Below are 14920 nucleotides of genomic sequence, written 5' to 3' on the forward strand. Positions count from 1 at the left end.
AGTAGTTTGTGAATCTGGGGAGAAACATAGTAACCTAATTTTGTTACTGTTACCCCCAGAGTACAGTTGCCCAGTGTAGCAGATGAAAAGGTAAGATATCCAGTTAGATTTGAATTTCAGATAAACTATGAATAATTTTTTTAGTATAAGTATATCCCAAATATTGCATGAGACATACTTATATTAATAATAATAATTAAAAAAACATTTTATCTGTCAACTTTACATTAGCAGTAACAGCCGTGGTTGAAAGGGTCAGATGGTAGTGACATTGAGCCACAACCCCAAACTGGCTGTGGAAGGTGAATGTTAATCAGATGTATTGATAAACTATTGAAATTTGTCCCTTATCTTCTCTATAGCTTTTTTTGTTTTGTTTTTTGGGTTTTTTTTTAGTTGAGTCTAATATGTGGTTGTCTCTGGCTGAATCTGATAAAGCAGAGGCAGAGAGGAGCTGGATGTCAGCAAGGTAGAATCATTGGGCCTCAGAATGTAGCTCTGGAAAGCATTGTTAGAAACTGTCCAACTCCTTCATTTTACAAATTTTACATATGTACAGACAAAAGCCTAGGGACCAGAAAATAGATTTGTACGAGGCTAATAAATGTTAAATATCTTACACAAAAAAAGAATAATACATGACAATTGTAAAATCTTTATTGGGCTTACATTGCTTTTGTTAAGTCTCAAAATACCACTGTGAGATAATAATTATTATTACAATTCCCATTTAGCAGATGAACAAACTGAGACTTAGATTTAGTAACTTGTCCAAGGCCACACAGCTAGGAAGTAGTAGAAATGAGATTTGAGTCTGACTTCAAATCCCAGCTTTTTCCCCTCTACCAAGATTTTCCAAACTGCAGGCATTTGTATACCACATATGGCAATGTAGCGCCTTCACTATTTTTCGTCATTTGTGTTCCTTTCGTCCTGTGCATGATTATTTTCTTTATTTGACTCCTTTAAAAAACTATAACTGTACTTTATAATAGAAAGTTTATATCCTTACTGTTGATAGAAAAACAGTTATCTCCTATCTTAAAAAGGCTGTTGTACAACTATATATGATTAAAACAATGTTATACAATTCTGCAAAGCTTTTATTGCCAGTCTGCATATGAAATTAGGACTGGCTTCTCACACTGTGATTTAATGTTACTTAAATCACCGCCATGGTTACTTAATGCTAACATGGTCTCCTTTTAATTTAACTGCCTCTTTAAAGGCCCTATATCCAAATACTGTCACATTCTGAGGTACTAGGAGTTTGGGCTTCCACATATGAATTTTAGGAGTTATAGACAATTCAGTCTATAATAGGATTTAAATTATGCCTCAATAAAACTGTTTTAACAGAGAGAAAGGAAGGAAGTCATACAAGGTCAAATGTTGTCTAAACACAGACCTCCTGAATCATTTCTGGCATAATCGGTGGTATGTGCTCCATACTTCTGAAAACACTGCCCTACACCACTCCACTTCCCAGTAGATCTCAGGGGCGAGTGTCGCTGTTCTGGAACAAATGCTCCTGGAGGCTTAAAACTGGAAGACGTATAGAGGTCTTCCAACCTCTTACCCAAGGCAAGAATTTTCGGTACGTCCTCCTTGACCGGTGGTTGAATTAACTGAGAAGAAGCTGGGTTCTGATGGCTAAGAACTGTACTCATAATAAGTACTGGCTCATCATAAGTGTTATGTAAATGTTGGCTATGATTCGAAACCAAGTGTTCATGCACAGAAAAGGCAGCCTTGTGTAGACCTTGCGGTTGTAACCTCTGTTATCAGAGTGCCTGGGTTTAACCCTGGATCTTCCTTAAACTACTTATGTGTGTCCTTGAGCATCAACAGTCCCCCAGGTTAACTCTGCACTCCGCATGCGCTCTGCTTAAAGGAAGGTCCCAGACCCCCACTCCTGTGTATGTCACTGGAGGAATCTGCTCACGTGGCTGTGCTAAACTTTCCCACAGTTTCAGCTTGACGGGTTAAACTTGAACATGTTTTTATTTTTATTTCAGTTAATCAGGTGTTGCTGTTCCTTCTGATTGTGACCCTCTGTGGCATTCTGTATAAGAAAGTACATAAGGGGACTGTGCTCAAGAATGAAGCAGGTATGTTAAGTGAAATCAGCCAGTCACAAAAAGACAACTACTGTGGGGTTCCACTTACATTAGGTACTTAGTTAAAATCGTAAAAACAGAAAGTACAGTGGTGGTTGCCAGGGGCTGGGGGAGGGGAAATGGGGAGTTATTGTTTAATGGGTATTGGGTGTCAGTTTTACAAGATGAAAAGTTATGGGGATGGATGGTGGTGATGGTGGTACAACAATGTGAATGTACTTAATGCCACTGAACTGTGCACTTAAAAATGGTTAAGATGGTACTTTTATGTTATGTGTATTTTACCACAGTTAAAAATATATTGTTAAAAAAAAAGAGTGAAGAAGGTAAGCAGGCATGTAATCCATCAAGATGGGATACCTAGAAACTCGATTTAAATATGTCCTTTTGAGTCCTTTGAATAGTTGGGCACAGAGACAAGCATCATGAGAGACATGTACATCAACTAGTGAATAGATTAAAAAAACCCAGTATATTCATACAATAGAGTACTTTTCAACAATAAAAAGGAACAAAGTACTGATATGCTTTGATATGGGTAAACTTCATAAACAGTATGCTAAATGAAAGAAGCCAGACACAAAAGACCACATATTGTATGATTCCGTTCATATGTATTTTCTAGAAAAGGCAAATCTGTGGAGACAGAAAGCAGATTAGTAGTTGCCCGATGCCAGGAGTGGGAGTGAGCTGACTACAGACTGCCTCAAGGGAAATTTTTGGGGTGATGGAAATGTTCTAAAATTGGATTGTAGCGGTGGTTGCACAACTCAATAAATTTTCACACAAAAAAAATCACTGAACTGTACACTCACAATAAGTAAATACAAAGATATCTGTATTGTTTGTTAGGACTGCCATAACGAAGTACCACAGACTAAGTGGATCAAACAACAGATATTTATTTTCTCACAGTTCTGGAGACTGGAAATCCAAGATCAAGTTTCCGGCAGTGTTTGTTTCTTCTGAGGCCCCTCTGCTTAACGGGCAGATGGCTGCCTTCTTCAGTGTTAAAATAAAAAAGAATGGGTGTTATGAAATACCATTCAACAGAGCATAGTGTTGACATGGAAAGATGCCCACGGTATGTTGAGTGGGGAAAAAAAGTTGCCGAAGACTATGAAAAGTATGATGGCATTTTGGTTTTAAAATAATACACATTTGTATTATCAGTATTTTGTACTATAGCCAAGGCTTAAAAGAATAATCAATTATTGATCTAGTACATTAATCATGTTTTTCATTTACCTCCTTTTTCTTTCTGTCAACTTTTGAGACACTTTACTAAAGGGCAGATATGGGAAGGAAGATCACAAGCAGAATATTTTATAGCAGTGTAGGCGAGGTCAATATTCCAGTTCAGGAAAAAGTTGAGGAATTGTTGAATCAAATGAGGCTTTTCAGTTCTTCATATATTTTTCAACTGTGTGTACATGTTAGGCTATCCAATTGACTTCTGTAAGAAAGTGCCAAAGTAATAGTGACTTAAGCAAAATAAAAGTTTATTTTCTCTCTCAAGTGCAAGTCTGATGTATCAGTTCTACAATCATCCAGAGCAAGATTCCTTCTTTCTCATGGTTTTAGTATCCTCAACAGGTAGCTTCCTTCTCTTGGTCCAAGATGGCCGCTCCAACTCCTGTCATCATACCAACATTCAGGCAAGGGGAAGGGGGTAAGAAAAAGGGAGAGTAAGTAAATTCCTTATAAAAGCAAACCCAGTGATTGCACACATTACTTGCACTAACATCCTACTGGTCAGAACTTGATCACATATAGCTGCAAAGGAGTCTGGAAAAAATAGTATTAGTGGTTGGCTATTTTGCCAGCTAAAATTTCAGCATTCTATTTCTAAGGGGAGGAAGAGACTGGATACTGAAGAACATTCAGCAGTCTCTTCCATACTATGCTATCTTCCCCCAGGAGTGTGGAAGACAAGTTAAACTGGTTCTACTCTTAAATTCCTTCATGTTCCAAGACACTGATTTTGATGTTTCCAGACGATGACTCTGAGACTCCTGAGGAACTGGAAGATGAGATTCCTGTGGTGATTTGTGCAGCAGCGGGGAGAATGGGTGCTGCTATGGCTGCCATCAATAGCATCTACAGCAACACTGACGCCAATATTTTGTTCTATGTAGTTGGGCTCCGGAACACACTATCTCGAATACGGTAATTTGTTTACAATAGACTTTGGAGTTTTCTACTTTCTTTTGATCTTCCTTGTCTTTCCTTAAATGGATTCCCTTCTTTTTTGGTTTGAGAAATGTCATTCGAATTAATGAGGGGATGACCTGAGGTTTACTTGGTGACCTGACAAATGTGTTGCTTAGCTAAGGGATTTTCAGCAAAACCATAATAATCTGGTTAGGCAATGCATCATTCTGCAGAACTGAATTGTCTAATGAACTGAAGAACCCCAATCTTTAAGCAGTTTATACAAGTCTATTTCTAAAATGGTTTCTCTTTTCTCTGCTTTCTTAACCTGAGAGACTATTAATATAATATAATCCTTTTAATATGGCTCAGAATCACCACTAATTGTAATTTTTGAACTGTGAAGTGATCTCTTTCCTATCACACACCACACTAAAAAAATGAATTGGAGCTGGATTTAGAAGAAATAGACAAAAAATCAAATTTTAAATGTATTATAAAAATATGGGGCAATTGTATAATTTTGGTATGGAGACTGACTCCCAAAGCCCAAAAATTGTAAGGAAAAAATTGACGTATTTGACTGCATAACATTTACACACTTTAAAACAATGAAAAACAGTATAAAAAGTGAAATTTATTACACAATAGATTAAGCAAAATATTTTTAACATGTATTTTAGACAAAGGATTACTATCCAAAATATGTAAAGAATTCATACAAAATTTTTAAAACATATAAGCATCTAGTAGAAAAATGAGTATAGAATACAGAATATAGAAAAATGAGTATAGACAATTCACAGAAGAAAAAATAGTCAACAAACATGAAAAGATGTTGCATGTTACTAATAGGGAAATGCAAATTAAAACAACAAATGACATACAACTTTTCACTCATTGGAATGGTAAAAATGAAATAATATCTAGCGCAGGAAAATGGACATACTTACTACTTGTTTACACAATGTGCACTTTGTAAATTGGTAAAGCATTTGGAGAGAGCAATATGGCAATATCTATTAAAGTGTTATACAAGTATGAATATATATTTTGACTCACCATACCACTTCCACTGTTAGGAATCTGTGCTACAGAAATTCTGGTACATAGTACCAAAATATATGTACAACAATGTTAATTTTAGCATTATGTGAAATAGTAAAAAAAAAATAAATTGCTAAATGCTTAAATGTCCATCAATGGAAGAATATTTAAATGAACTATGGAATATGATCCAGCTATTTAAAAAGAAAGAAGGTAATTTGTGTACACTGACATAGAAGATTTCCAAGGCAGATTGTTAAGTGGAAAATGCAAATTTTAGTATATCTCATATAGTATGATCCATTTTATGAATATCTTAATTCATTCTGGCTGCTATAACAGGATGCCACAGACTGGGTGGCTTATAAACAATAGAATTTTATTTCTCACATTTCTGGAGGATGGGGAGCCCAAGATCTAGGCCAGCAGATTCCATGTCTGCTAAGGGCCCTCTTCCTGGTTCATAGAGGACTGCCTTCTTGCTGTGTCCTCATATGACATAAGGAGTAAGGGAGCTCTCTGGGGTCTCTTTTATAAGGAGAATGATCCCATTCATGAAGGCTCCACCCTCATGACCTGGTCACCTCCTAAAGGCCCCACCTCCAAATATCAACACATTGGGGATTAGGTTTCAACATCTGAATTTGGTGTGGGGGGAGGCGACACAAACATTCAGTCTATAGCAATGAAAATCAAAACCCCCAAACTTTATATGTGTACGTGTACATATGTGTGTTTCTGTGAAGAAAAAGACCTGGAAAGATCTCTTAACTGTTAACAGTGACTATCTCTAGGGAAGATGGAGGAATTGGAGACAGCAGTGATGAAGGGAAGTTCAAGGTATTTCAAGTGTTATTTCCATCATTTATAATGAGAATGTACTTATGTATGGCTTTTATAATTAGATTTTTGGGTAATAGCACAATTAGGAGATACTACTGAGATATGTAAGACATTTGCTCCTGATCTAAATGGTCCGTGACAGCCGTAGGTTTTGAGAGCTTATACATGCTTTCCAGTTTTTCTGTCTCATTTCTCACTCTTCTTATCATTTATTGTTGCAGATTGTTCACTTAGCTTGTCATGAACAGCCGTTTAATTATCTGTGGGTATAAAAACCAGATAACCAAACCCCAAAAAATGGCATGCATCATGTGTTCTGAGGAAGGGTTTGTACTTGAACAAAAGGCATGAGCTTCAGGACTGTATAACATTTGAGCGAGGCATGATTCCAGCTCTTGATTATCCAGTCCACCTCCCCTTGTTTTAAAATATTTTAAAAACTGTTTTCATTGAAGTATGACACAAAAACAGAAAACTGTATAAAGCCTGTGTACAGCTGAGTCATCACAAAGTCAGCACACCCACGTAACAACTGCCACGCCAACACTTGGTGTAGTCAGTCTTTTTAACTTTGCTGTTCTGATGAGTGTCTACCAGTATCTCATTGTGGTTTTCATTTGAGGTTCCCTTATTTCTGATGAGGCTGAGCGTTTTTCCCCTGCCACATTTTGTGGCCATTTGGATATGAATGTTTGAGTGTTGTCAATTTTTTAGCTGGGTTGTCTATCTTTTTCTTATTGACATGACTGTTTCCCCCTCACACCCCGCCACCCCAGCTTTATTGAGATATAATTGACATATAACATTGAGTAAATGGCTGATTTTTTTATGGTTCAGATTTTGCAGATCTAAATTTTGTTGGGAAGATGGAAGTCTTTTGTCGATTTTTTAAATTGAACTTATTGGGGTGACCTTGGTTAGTAAGAGCACTTAGGTTTCAAGTGTACAAGTCTATAATACATCATCTATATATTGCATTGTGTGTTCCCCACCCAGAGTCCGTTCTACTTCCATCGATTTTTAATCAACAACAAATGCTACCATGTGTGGCTTTAGTCATTGGAAATTTTATTTTGAGGTTATGTCTACCAAGGATCTTGTTATGAATTGGATAAAAAGAGAAGTTCTGTAAGACAGAAAATGTAGGTGGAGAGGGCAGGGAGTAAGGACAGATGGGGAAGATTGAGAGACAGAGACAAAGGCGAATTAAAATCGTCCTTGGAGTCAAAACAGCAGTGCAGAAGTGACTTTAGTCACCATAGCAGGTTGAGAATGTCCTGCTTCATAACATTACAGAGCTGTTAGCATGTGGCAAAGATAGTGCTAGCAACCATAGATGCGGCTTTATAAGAAAGAAGGAACACTTTCTGTTCTTACAGTTTGCTGTGGAGATTATGTAGATCTGGGGAGATATTTGGTTATTGCTGTTTTGTTTCATTTCCTTTGCAGACAGAGTTATGTGAATTTAAAAAAAATAAATAAAAAAAGCTTTAAAGCCCGACCAGATGGGGAAAGAATCAGAAGGATTTATAGACTTAACTTGACTAAGGTTGCCGACATTTTGTTTTTTACTTTCTAAGGATGTAACAGATTGACTCTGAGGCAACAGGCAAACTGAGGAAAAGTGGGAGGTGTGTACGAGAAGGGTTTTGTTGTTGTTGTCATCTCTTTAGAAAATGGATCGAACATTCTAAACTGAGAGAAATACATTTTAAAGTTGTGGAATTCAACCCTATGGTCCTCAAGGGGAAGATCAGACCAGACTCATCGAGGCCCGAATTGCTCCAGCTTGTGAGTAGGAACCGTGCATGTGCTGGGGACAGTCCTTGCTGAGACCTTGTTCAGTATGGAGTCCTGGGATGCAGATGGAATATTTGTGAGGCCTCACCATTGTTAGATTTCCACCAAACTCCGCTTATTTGTCATTTATAAGCCACCTGCTCCAGAAAGGATTTAAGATGATTTCCATAAACATAGTGAGGTTATTAAAGAAGCATAAAAATTATTAAATGAAGCATAAAAAAATGTAGGATGCATTTTTGTGTGTAACTATGCCTGTAGGGGTGGGGGTGGGGGATCTGGGCCAAGTAGTGAGGCCAGGAAGACATATTCCCAACCCTACATGCTATTGTGTGTACTGTGATTGGACATGAAATTTAGTTCGGAGAATCCCAGCAGCTAAGGAAAAACAGTAACATGATGGATTACATGCTTTCTAGTATCGACTAAGATTATATTTTCAGGAGACACCCACTTTTTTTCTTTTTCTTTTTTTTTTTGGTTTACCCCTTCTTCCGCCTCTCCCCACCCCCACCTCTGGTTCAAGCCATTGTTTCTCAGTCTCGTTGTGTAGGACACAACTCTCTGGCCCACGCTGGTATTATGAGACTTGCGCTCCCCCTGGCTGAGACAGTCGGTGACCTCGGCGTTAAGAGCATGGGTGTTCCCACCACCTGAGCCACCAGGCCGGCCCCCCACTTGTTTTCTAGTTTGGGGAATCTTAAAGTATTTTACCACAAGAGTTCTTACAAAAGGGACCCCCCCTCCCCTGCATAAAGAGTGGTGCTGATGGCAAGTACAGAAAATGTAGCCATTTTCTACATATAATTGTTACTTAAATCCATCCTTGAAAATGTACTGCATTCTACACCTTCTAATGACATATCTTTCCTCAATTCCAGATATTTATTATCGGATTGCAAGCTGAGCTAGGACTTTGGATTAAGCCCTGTTGTGGCTAATAATACTCACTCTCAGCCAGTGCTTCTCTGACTTTTTTCTGGTTCAAGGTGCTAAGAGGTTGAGCTTACTATTAGGGATGATGCACGCGTCAGTGTGCGTGCATGTGTGTGTGTGTGTGTGTGTGTGTGTGTGTTTGTGTAGCTGATTAGTTGACAGTAGTTAAATGAATGAGTGTAAAGGAAGGCGGGCAACTTGTGGCCTAAAAGATTGACAAGGAAGCCTCTGTGACTCCCACTGTAGCCGTCCATGGAGATGAAATTGGCGGCCGTCTGAGCCGTTGAGGGTTTGGATCTAGGAGAAGTGCTATCTGCCAGCACTGGTTTCAGCCCCAGGGCCCAGATAATTCGGGCACCAGAAGCTGAGCGAGGCATCTCTGTAGCCTGGTTTTTTCTACTGTAAACCTGGAGCTGGGCCAAGGCCATGGTCAAAGTCGACCCTCCAGCAACCCTGGAAGACACTGAGCCATAGTCTCTTCCTTAACATTGCTTCTTTTGTTGTTTTAACAGCTGAACTTTGTTCGATTTTATCTCCCTCTGCTTATCCACCAACATGAGAAAGTCATCTATGTGGATGATGATGTGATTGTACAAGGTATACTCGCCGACTGCCAAGACCACTTGGAAAAGGAGCAGCTGATAAGTAGAAAGACTGTCTCTCTTCATTTTCCAAATAGCTAGCTGCCCAGTGATTTTTGACTGCTTATTAAAGTTGGGAGTATAGTATTGTAAATTCAGGAATATTTTGAAAAGAGGGTTTGATGCTCCCCTGGATAGTTCAGTTGACTTTCTGAGAGCCTCTCTCTGATAGTCAAAATCTATGATAAATAGCTTAGTTGCCTTTCCTTTCTCTGCATCCCTAAAACGTAGGGAGACAGTCTCACTGATGACATTCTTAGAAGTGAGCTAAGTTTTGGTGTTTAAATGTTGCCTCTTTCTCTCCCACTTGCAAATCAGATTAGCATTGGTGTGGTACCTACATAGCAACAGAAATAAAGAAATTTGACCAATGCTGATCAGAGCGTCTTATCAAATGGCTTTCCAAATTGGTACAAGCTATTCTTATTAAGTAAATTGCCAAGCCACATGACACCAGGGAGGCATCACATACTTCTGCCTCATAGCAAAACTGGGCATTAGTTTCAGCTCTCAGGCTCTATCCAGCCCTAAAACAAGTGCTATAATATTTTAACTCCTGGTGTTTCTAAATTCAGGTGATATCCAAGAACTGTATGACACTACCTTGGCTCTGGGCCACGCGGCTGCGTTTTCAGATGACTGTGATTTGCCCTCATCTCAGAACACAGACAGACTTGTGGGGCTGCAGGTGAGCACACTGACTCAGAAGTCCTACCTTCCCCTGCCACGCTCACCCCTTCTCCTCCCACAACTCAAAATGAATGTAAGCTACACCTTTGAGAACCCAGCCAGTATGGGCTGCAGAAGGCAGACCACCACAGGGGCCGGGGCTTCTGGTTCTCAGCGATTCTGGGGCAAGTTACTGAACCCTGTGAGTCCCACTTTCTGTATCTGAAACATGATACTAATATCTATGTTGTTGTGTTTTTGTGAACTGTGATGAAATAACATGATGTCCAAGTGTCCCGTATATAGTAAATGAGCCAGAAAGGATAGTTGTTATCTAGGTCACGGTTAACCACCCTCTGTGTCAGAGATGGTGTTTTCTGTATAAGAGACTCACTGAAACTTTGGTTCTATTCTCAGAGCTTTGACCATTGCTTTGTTTTTCTTTCAGCAGAGGAAAATACTGATTTTGTTCAAGGGTAAAGCGCTCTTTCCCCTGGTGGAAATGAGGAAAGTTGAACCTATATGTAATACTGAAACCAAAAGAATGGCTTTAAAATACAACATGCCATTAGGAATCGAATGCTGTTCTTCAAAACAAGTTTCAGGAAATAATTTTAAATGTCTGACATTTAAGATGTGACACTTTAAGGCTAGACTCTGGGGCCAAACACAACCATGTCAGGATCTTGACTTCACCACTCAGTGGCTTTGTGATCTCATCTAAACTTACTGCGTGCAATTAATGAGATGCCTGTGGAGTTCTTAGAACAGTGCCTGGCACACAGAACGTGCCTGCGTGTGTCCGTTACTTCCATGCCATATTTGAGCATCCCACTGAGGTGGCTTATGGCAGCCTGTGTGGGTGAAACAATATGTCCCGCCTCCTGTTACATTCATTTAACTACCTACTGAGTTCTTGCTATATGCCTGACTCTGTTTTAGGTACTAGTAAGACAGCAAACGAAACTAAAATGCCTGCCTTTGTGTAGCTTACATTCTAGAGGGAAGACAAGTAAAATACTTATTAGACGTTCAGGATGGAGGTGGGGCTGCATTTTAAACAGGCTCTGCTGAGATGGTGTTGCTGAGCATACACCTGAAAGAGGGAGAAAAACATTCCAAGAAGAGGTAACAGCAAGTGAAAAGGTCCTGACGCGGGAGTGTGTCCAGTGTCTTAAAGGAATAAGGTCAGCGTGGCAGAGGGATCAAGGGGAAGAATAACAGAACCTGGAGAGATCATGGGAGGGCAGATGGTATAGGGCAGGGCACACCATTTTAGGAACTCTCGCTTTTACTCTGAACGAGATGGGAAGCCACTGGAGGGGCTTGGAGCAGATGAGTAACATCGAGACAGAGGGGGGTTAAAAAGGATGGAAGCAAGGACATGGGTTAGGAGGAGCTTGCAGAAAACCAGTGATTGGTAATTAAGGCTTGAAGCAGGAAGGCAGCAGTAGAGGCACTGGGGAGTGGTTGGCTTCTGGATCTATTTTGGAAGATGAGACCAATAGATTTGTTGACAGATTTGTATGAAGAGTGAGTGAGAAAGAGGAGTCAAGGATGACCTAATAACCTTGGGGTTTTTGCCTAAGGAACTAGAAGGACAGAGTTCCCACCAACTGAGGAGGGCAGGTTGTAGGACAGCACATTTGGGATAGGATTGGGAGCATTTTGGATGTAAGTGGACTTGCCTTATTAAGCATCCAGAAGGAGACACTGTGTTGGCAGATGTAACAGGAGCTGGAAATCCAGAGAGGTCAGGATTATCTACACTGATAGTCTGTAGAGCCATGAGACTGGATAAGGCTGTCTAGGAGTCAGCACTAGAGAAAGGAACAGGAGCTGGAAATGAGACTAGGGGCACTCAGCTTCTAGAAGTTGGGGAAATAAAAAAAAGCCAGCAAAGGATGCTGGGATGTGGCCAGTGACACAGGAGGGAACCCAGAGGCACTGCACAATGGTTTGAAGAAAATTATCATTTTCCAGAAACAAAATATTCGTTGATCCAAAGCACGCATATCCTGTTCCTTTATAGAACACATATATGGGCTATCTGGACTACCGGAAGAAGACTATAAAAGACCTCGGCATAAGCCCCAGCACTTGCTCTTTCAATCCTGGTGTGATTGTTGCCAACATGACGGAATGGAAGCACCAGCGTATCACCAAACAATTGGAGAAATGGATGCAAAAAAATGTGGAGTATGTGGAGACCTCTTTACCATTTTTTCCGTGCTTGGGAACAAAATCATTCAATTAATACATAGTTATACATTCTATGTATAACTCAGCGGTTAGAAATATTTTATACACATCTGAGATACTTTCCCACAGAGGCACTGTTGAGAAAGGGGCAGTAGATGAAAATTTATTCTCAAATGACATGTCAGAGGAAGCAATATCCTGTGGAATTCCTTATTATATAAAATTTTCTAATAAATTGTTTAATAATGTAACTTTAGATCTTCTCCCAGAATCCTAGTGAACCTTTCTACTGAAAATCATTTATCTCAGTCAAGTTTCTCCTTCTTATGTAGATTTTTATTATTATTATTTTTTTAAATTAAAGTTTACTGGGGTGACAATTGTTAGTAAAGTTACATAGACTTCAGGTATACAATTCTGTATTACATTATCTATATCTCACATTGTGTGTTCACTACCCAGGGTCAACTCTCTTTCCATCACCATATATTAGACCCCGTTTATCCTCTTCTAGAGCCCCTTTCTCCCCTTACCCTCTCTTAACCCCTAAACTATTGTCTATGTCAATGAGTTTCTGTTCCTTCATTTGTTTGTCTTTTTTGTTTTTAGTTTTATATACCACATATCAGTGAAATCATATGGTTCTCTACTTTTTCTGTGTGACTTATTTTGCTTAGCATTATAATCTCAAGATCCATCCAAGTTGTCACAAATGGTACTATTTCATCTTTTTTTACCGCCGAATAGTATTCCATTGTGTATATATACCACAACTTCTTTATCCATTCATCCATCGAAGGACATTTTGGTTGTTTCCATGTCTTGGCCACCATAAATAAAGCTGCAGTGAACATTGGAGCACACATGTCTTTATGGATAAATAATTTCAGATTTGTTGGGTAGATATCCAGGAGAGGGATTGCTGGGTCATACAGTAATTCTGTTCTTAAATTTTTGAGGACCCTCCACACTGCCTTCCATAGCGGCTGCCCCAGTCTGCATTCCCACCAACAGTGTCTGAGGGTTCCTTTTCTCCACAGCCTCTCCAACACTTGTTACTATTTGTCTTGTTGACGACAGCCATCCTAACTGGGGTGAGGTGATATCTCATTCTGGTTTTTATTTGCATTTCTCTGATCATCAGTGATGTTGAGCATTTTTTCATATGTCTATTGGCCATTTGTATGTCCTCTTTGGAGAAATGTCTCTTCAGGTCCTCTGTCCATTTTTCAATTGGGTTTTTTGTTTTTTTTGTTGTTGAGTTGTATGAGTTCCTTGTATATTTTGGATATTGGTCCCTTATTGGAGGCACTGTTTGCAAAAATCTTCTCCCATTCTGTTGGTTGCCTCTTTATTTTGTTGATGGTTTCTTTTTCTGTGCAGAAGATTTTAGTTTAATATAGTCCCATTCATTTATTTTAGCTTTTACTTCCCTTGCCTTTGGAGTTAAATTCATAAAATACTCTTTGAACCCAAGGTCCGTAAGTTTAGTACCTATGTTTTCTTCTATGCAGTTTATTGTTTCAGGTCTTATGCATAGGTTTTTGATCCATTCTGAATTAATTTTGGTACATGCAGACAGATAGCAGTCTAGTTTCATTCTTTTGCACATGGCTTTCCAATTCTCCCAGCACCATTTATTGAAGAGGCTGTCTTTTCTCCATTGTATGTTTTTTGCTTCTTTGTCAAAAATTATCTATCCATATTTATGTGGGTTTATTTCTGGGTTCTCAGTTTTATTCCCTTGGTCTGTGTGTCTGTTTTTCTGCCAATACCATGCTGTTTTGATTATTTTTGCCCTGTAGTACAAGCTGAAGTCACGGAGTGTGACACCTCCAGCAAAGGGCTTCAGTTTTTTACCGTTAATTATGATATTAGCTGAGGGTTTGTCATATATGGCCTTTATTATCTTAAGGTATTTTCCTTCTATACCTATTTTATTAAATGTTTTAATCATAAATGGATGTTGTATTTCGTCAAATGCTTTTTCTGCATCAATTGATATAATCGTATGATTTTTGTCCTTTATTGTGTTTATCTGATGTATCACATTGATGGATTTGCATATGTTGAACCATCCTTGTGCCCCTGGCATGAACCCCACTTGGTTGTGATGAATAATTTTTTTAATGCATTGTTGTATTCGATTTGCTAGAATTTTGTTTAGGATTTTTGCATCTGTATTCATCAGAGATATGTTTGTAGTTTTCTTTTTGTGTGTGTTATCCTTACCAGGTTTTGGTATTAAGGTAATGTTAGCCTCATAAAATGAGTTAGGGAGTATTGTCTCTTCTTCAATTTTTTGGAAGAGTTTGAGTAGGATTGTATTAGATCCTCTTTGAAGGTTTGGTAGAATTCACTAGTGAAACTATCCGGTCCCAGACTTTTGCTTTTGGGAAGGTTTCTGATGACTGATTTAATTTCCTTACTGGTGATCGGTCTATTTAGATTTTCCAAATCTTCATGATTCAGCCTAGGAAGGCTATATGTTTCTAAGAACTTTTCCAT

The 14920-nt window shown here is 38.9% G+C and overlaps 1 protein-coding gene across 3 annotated transcripts in view; it reads left to right on the plus strand.

Moving 5' to 3' along the window:
• GLT8D2 (glycosyltransferase 8 domain containing 2) overlaps positions 1-14920 on the plus strand; it is a 52434-nt gene that overhangs the window by 23268 nt on the left and 14246 nt on the right. For all 3 annotated transcript variants that reach the window (XM_033117494.1, XM_033117497.1, XM_033117495.1), the window contains 6 exons: positions 2019-2111; positions 4118-4289; positions 7838-7955; positions 9413-9497; positions 10117-10229; positions 12243-12409. In XM_033117494.1, coding sequence (XP_032973385.1) covers positions 2019-2111; positions 4118-4289; positions 7838-7955; positions 9413-9497; positions 10117-10229; positions 12243-12409 — 748 coding nt within the window. The remainder of the gene's footprint in view (positions 1-2018; positions 2112-4117; positions 4290-7837; positions 7956-9412; positions 9498-10116; positions 10230-12242; positions 12410-14920) is intronic.

Source organism: Rhinolophus ferrumequinum, chromosome 10 (assembly GCF_004115265.2).
Source record: "Rhinolophus ferrumequinum isolate MPI-CBG mRhiFer1 chromosome 10, mRhiFer1_v1.p, whole genome shotgun sequence".
NCBI lineage: Eukaryota > Metazoa > Chordata > Mammalia > Chiroptera > Rhinolophidae > Rhinolophus > Rhinolophus ferrumequinum.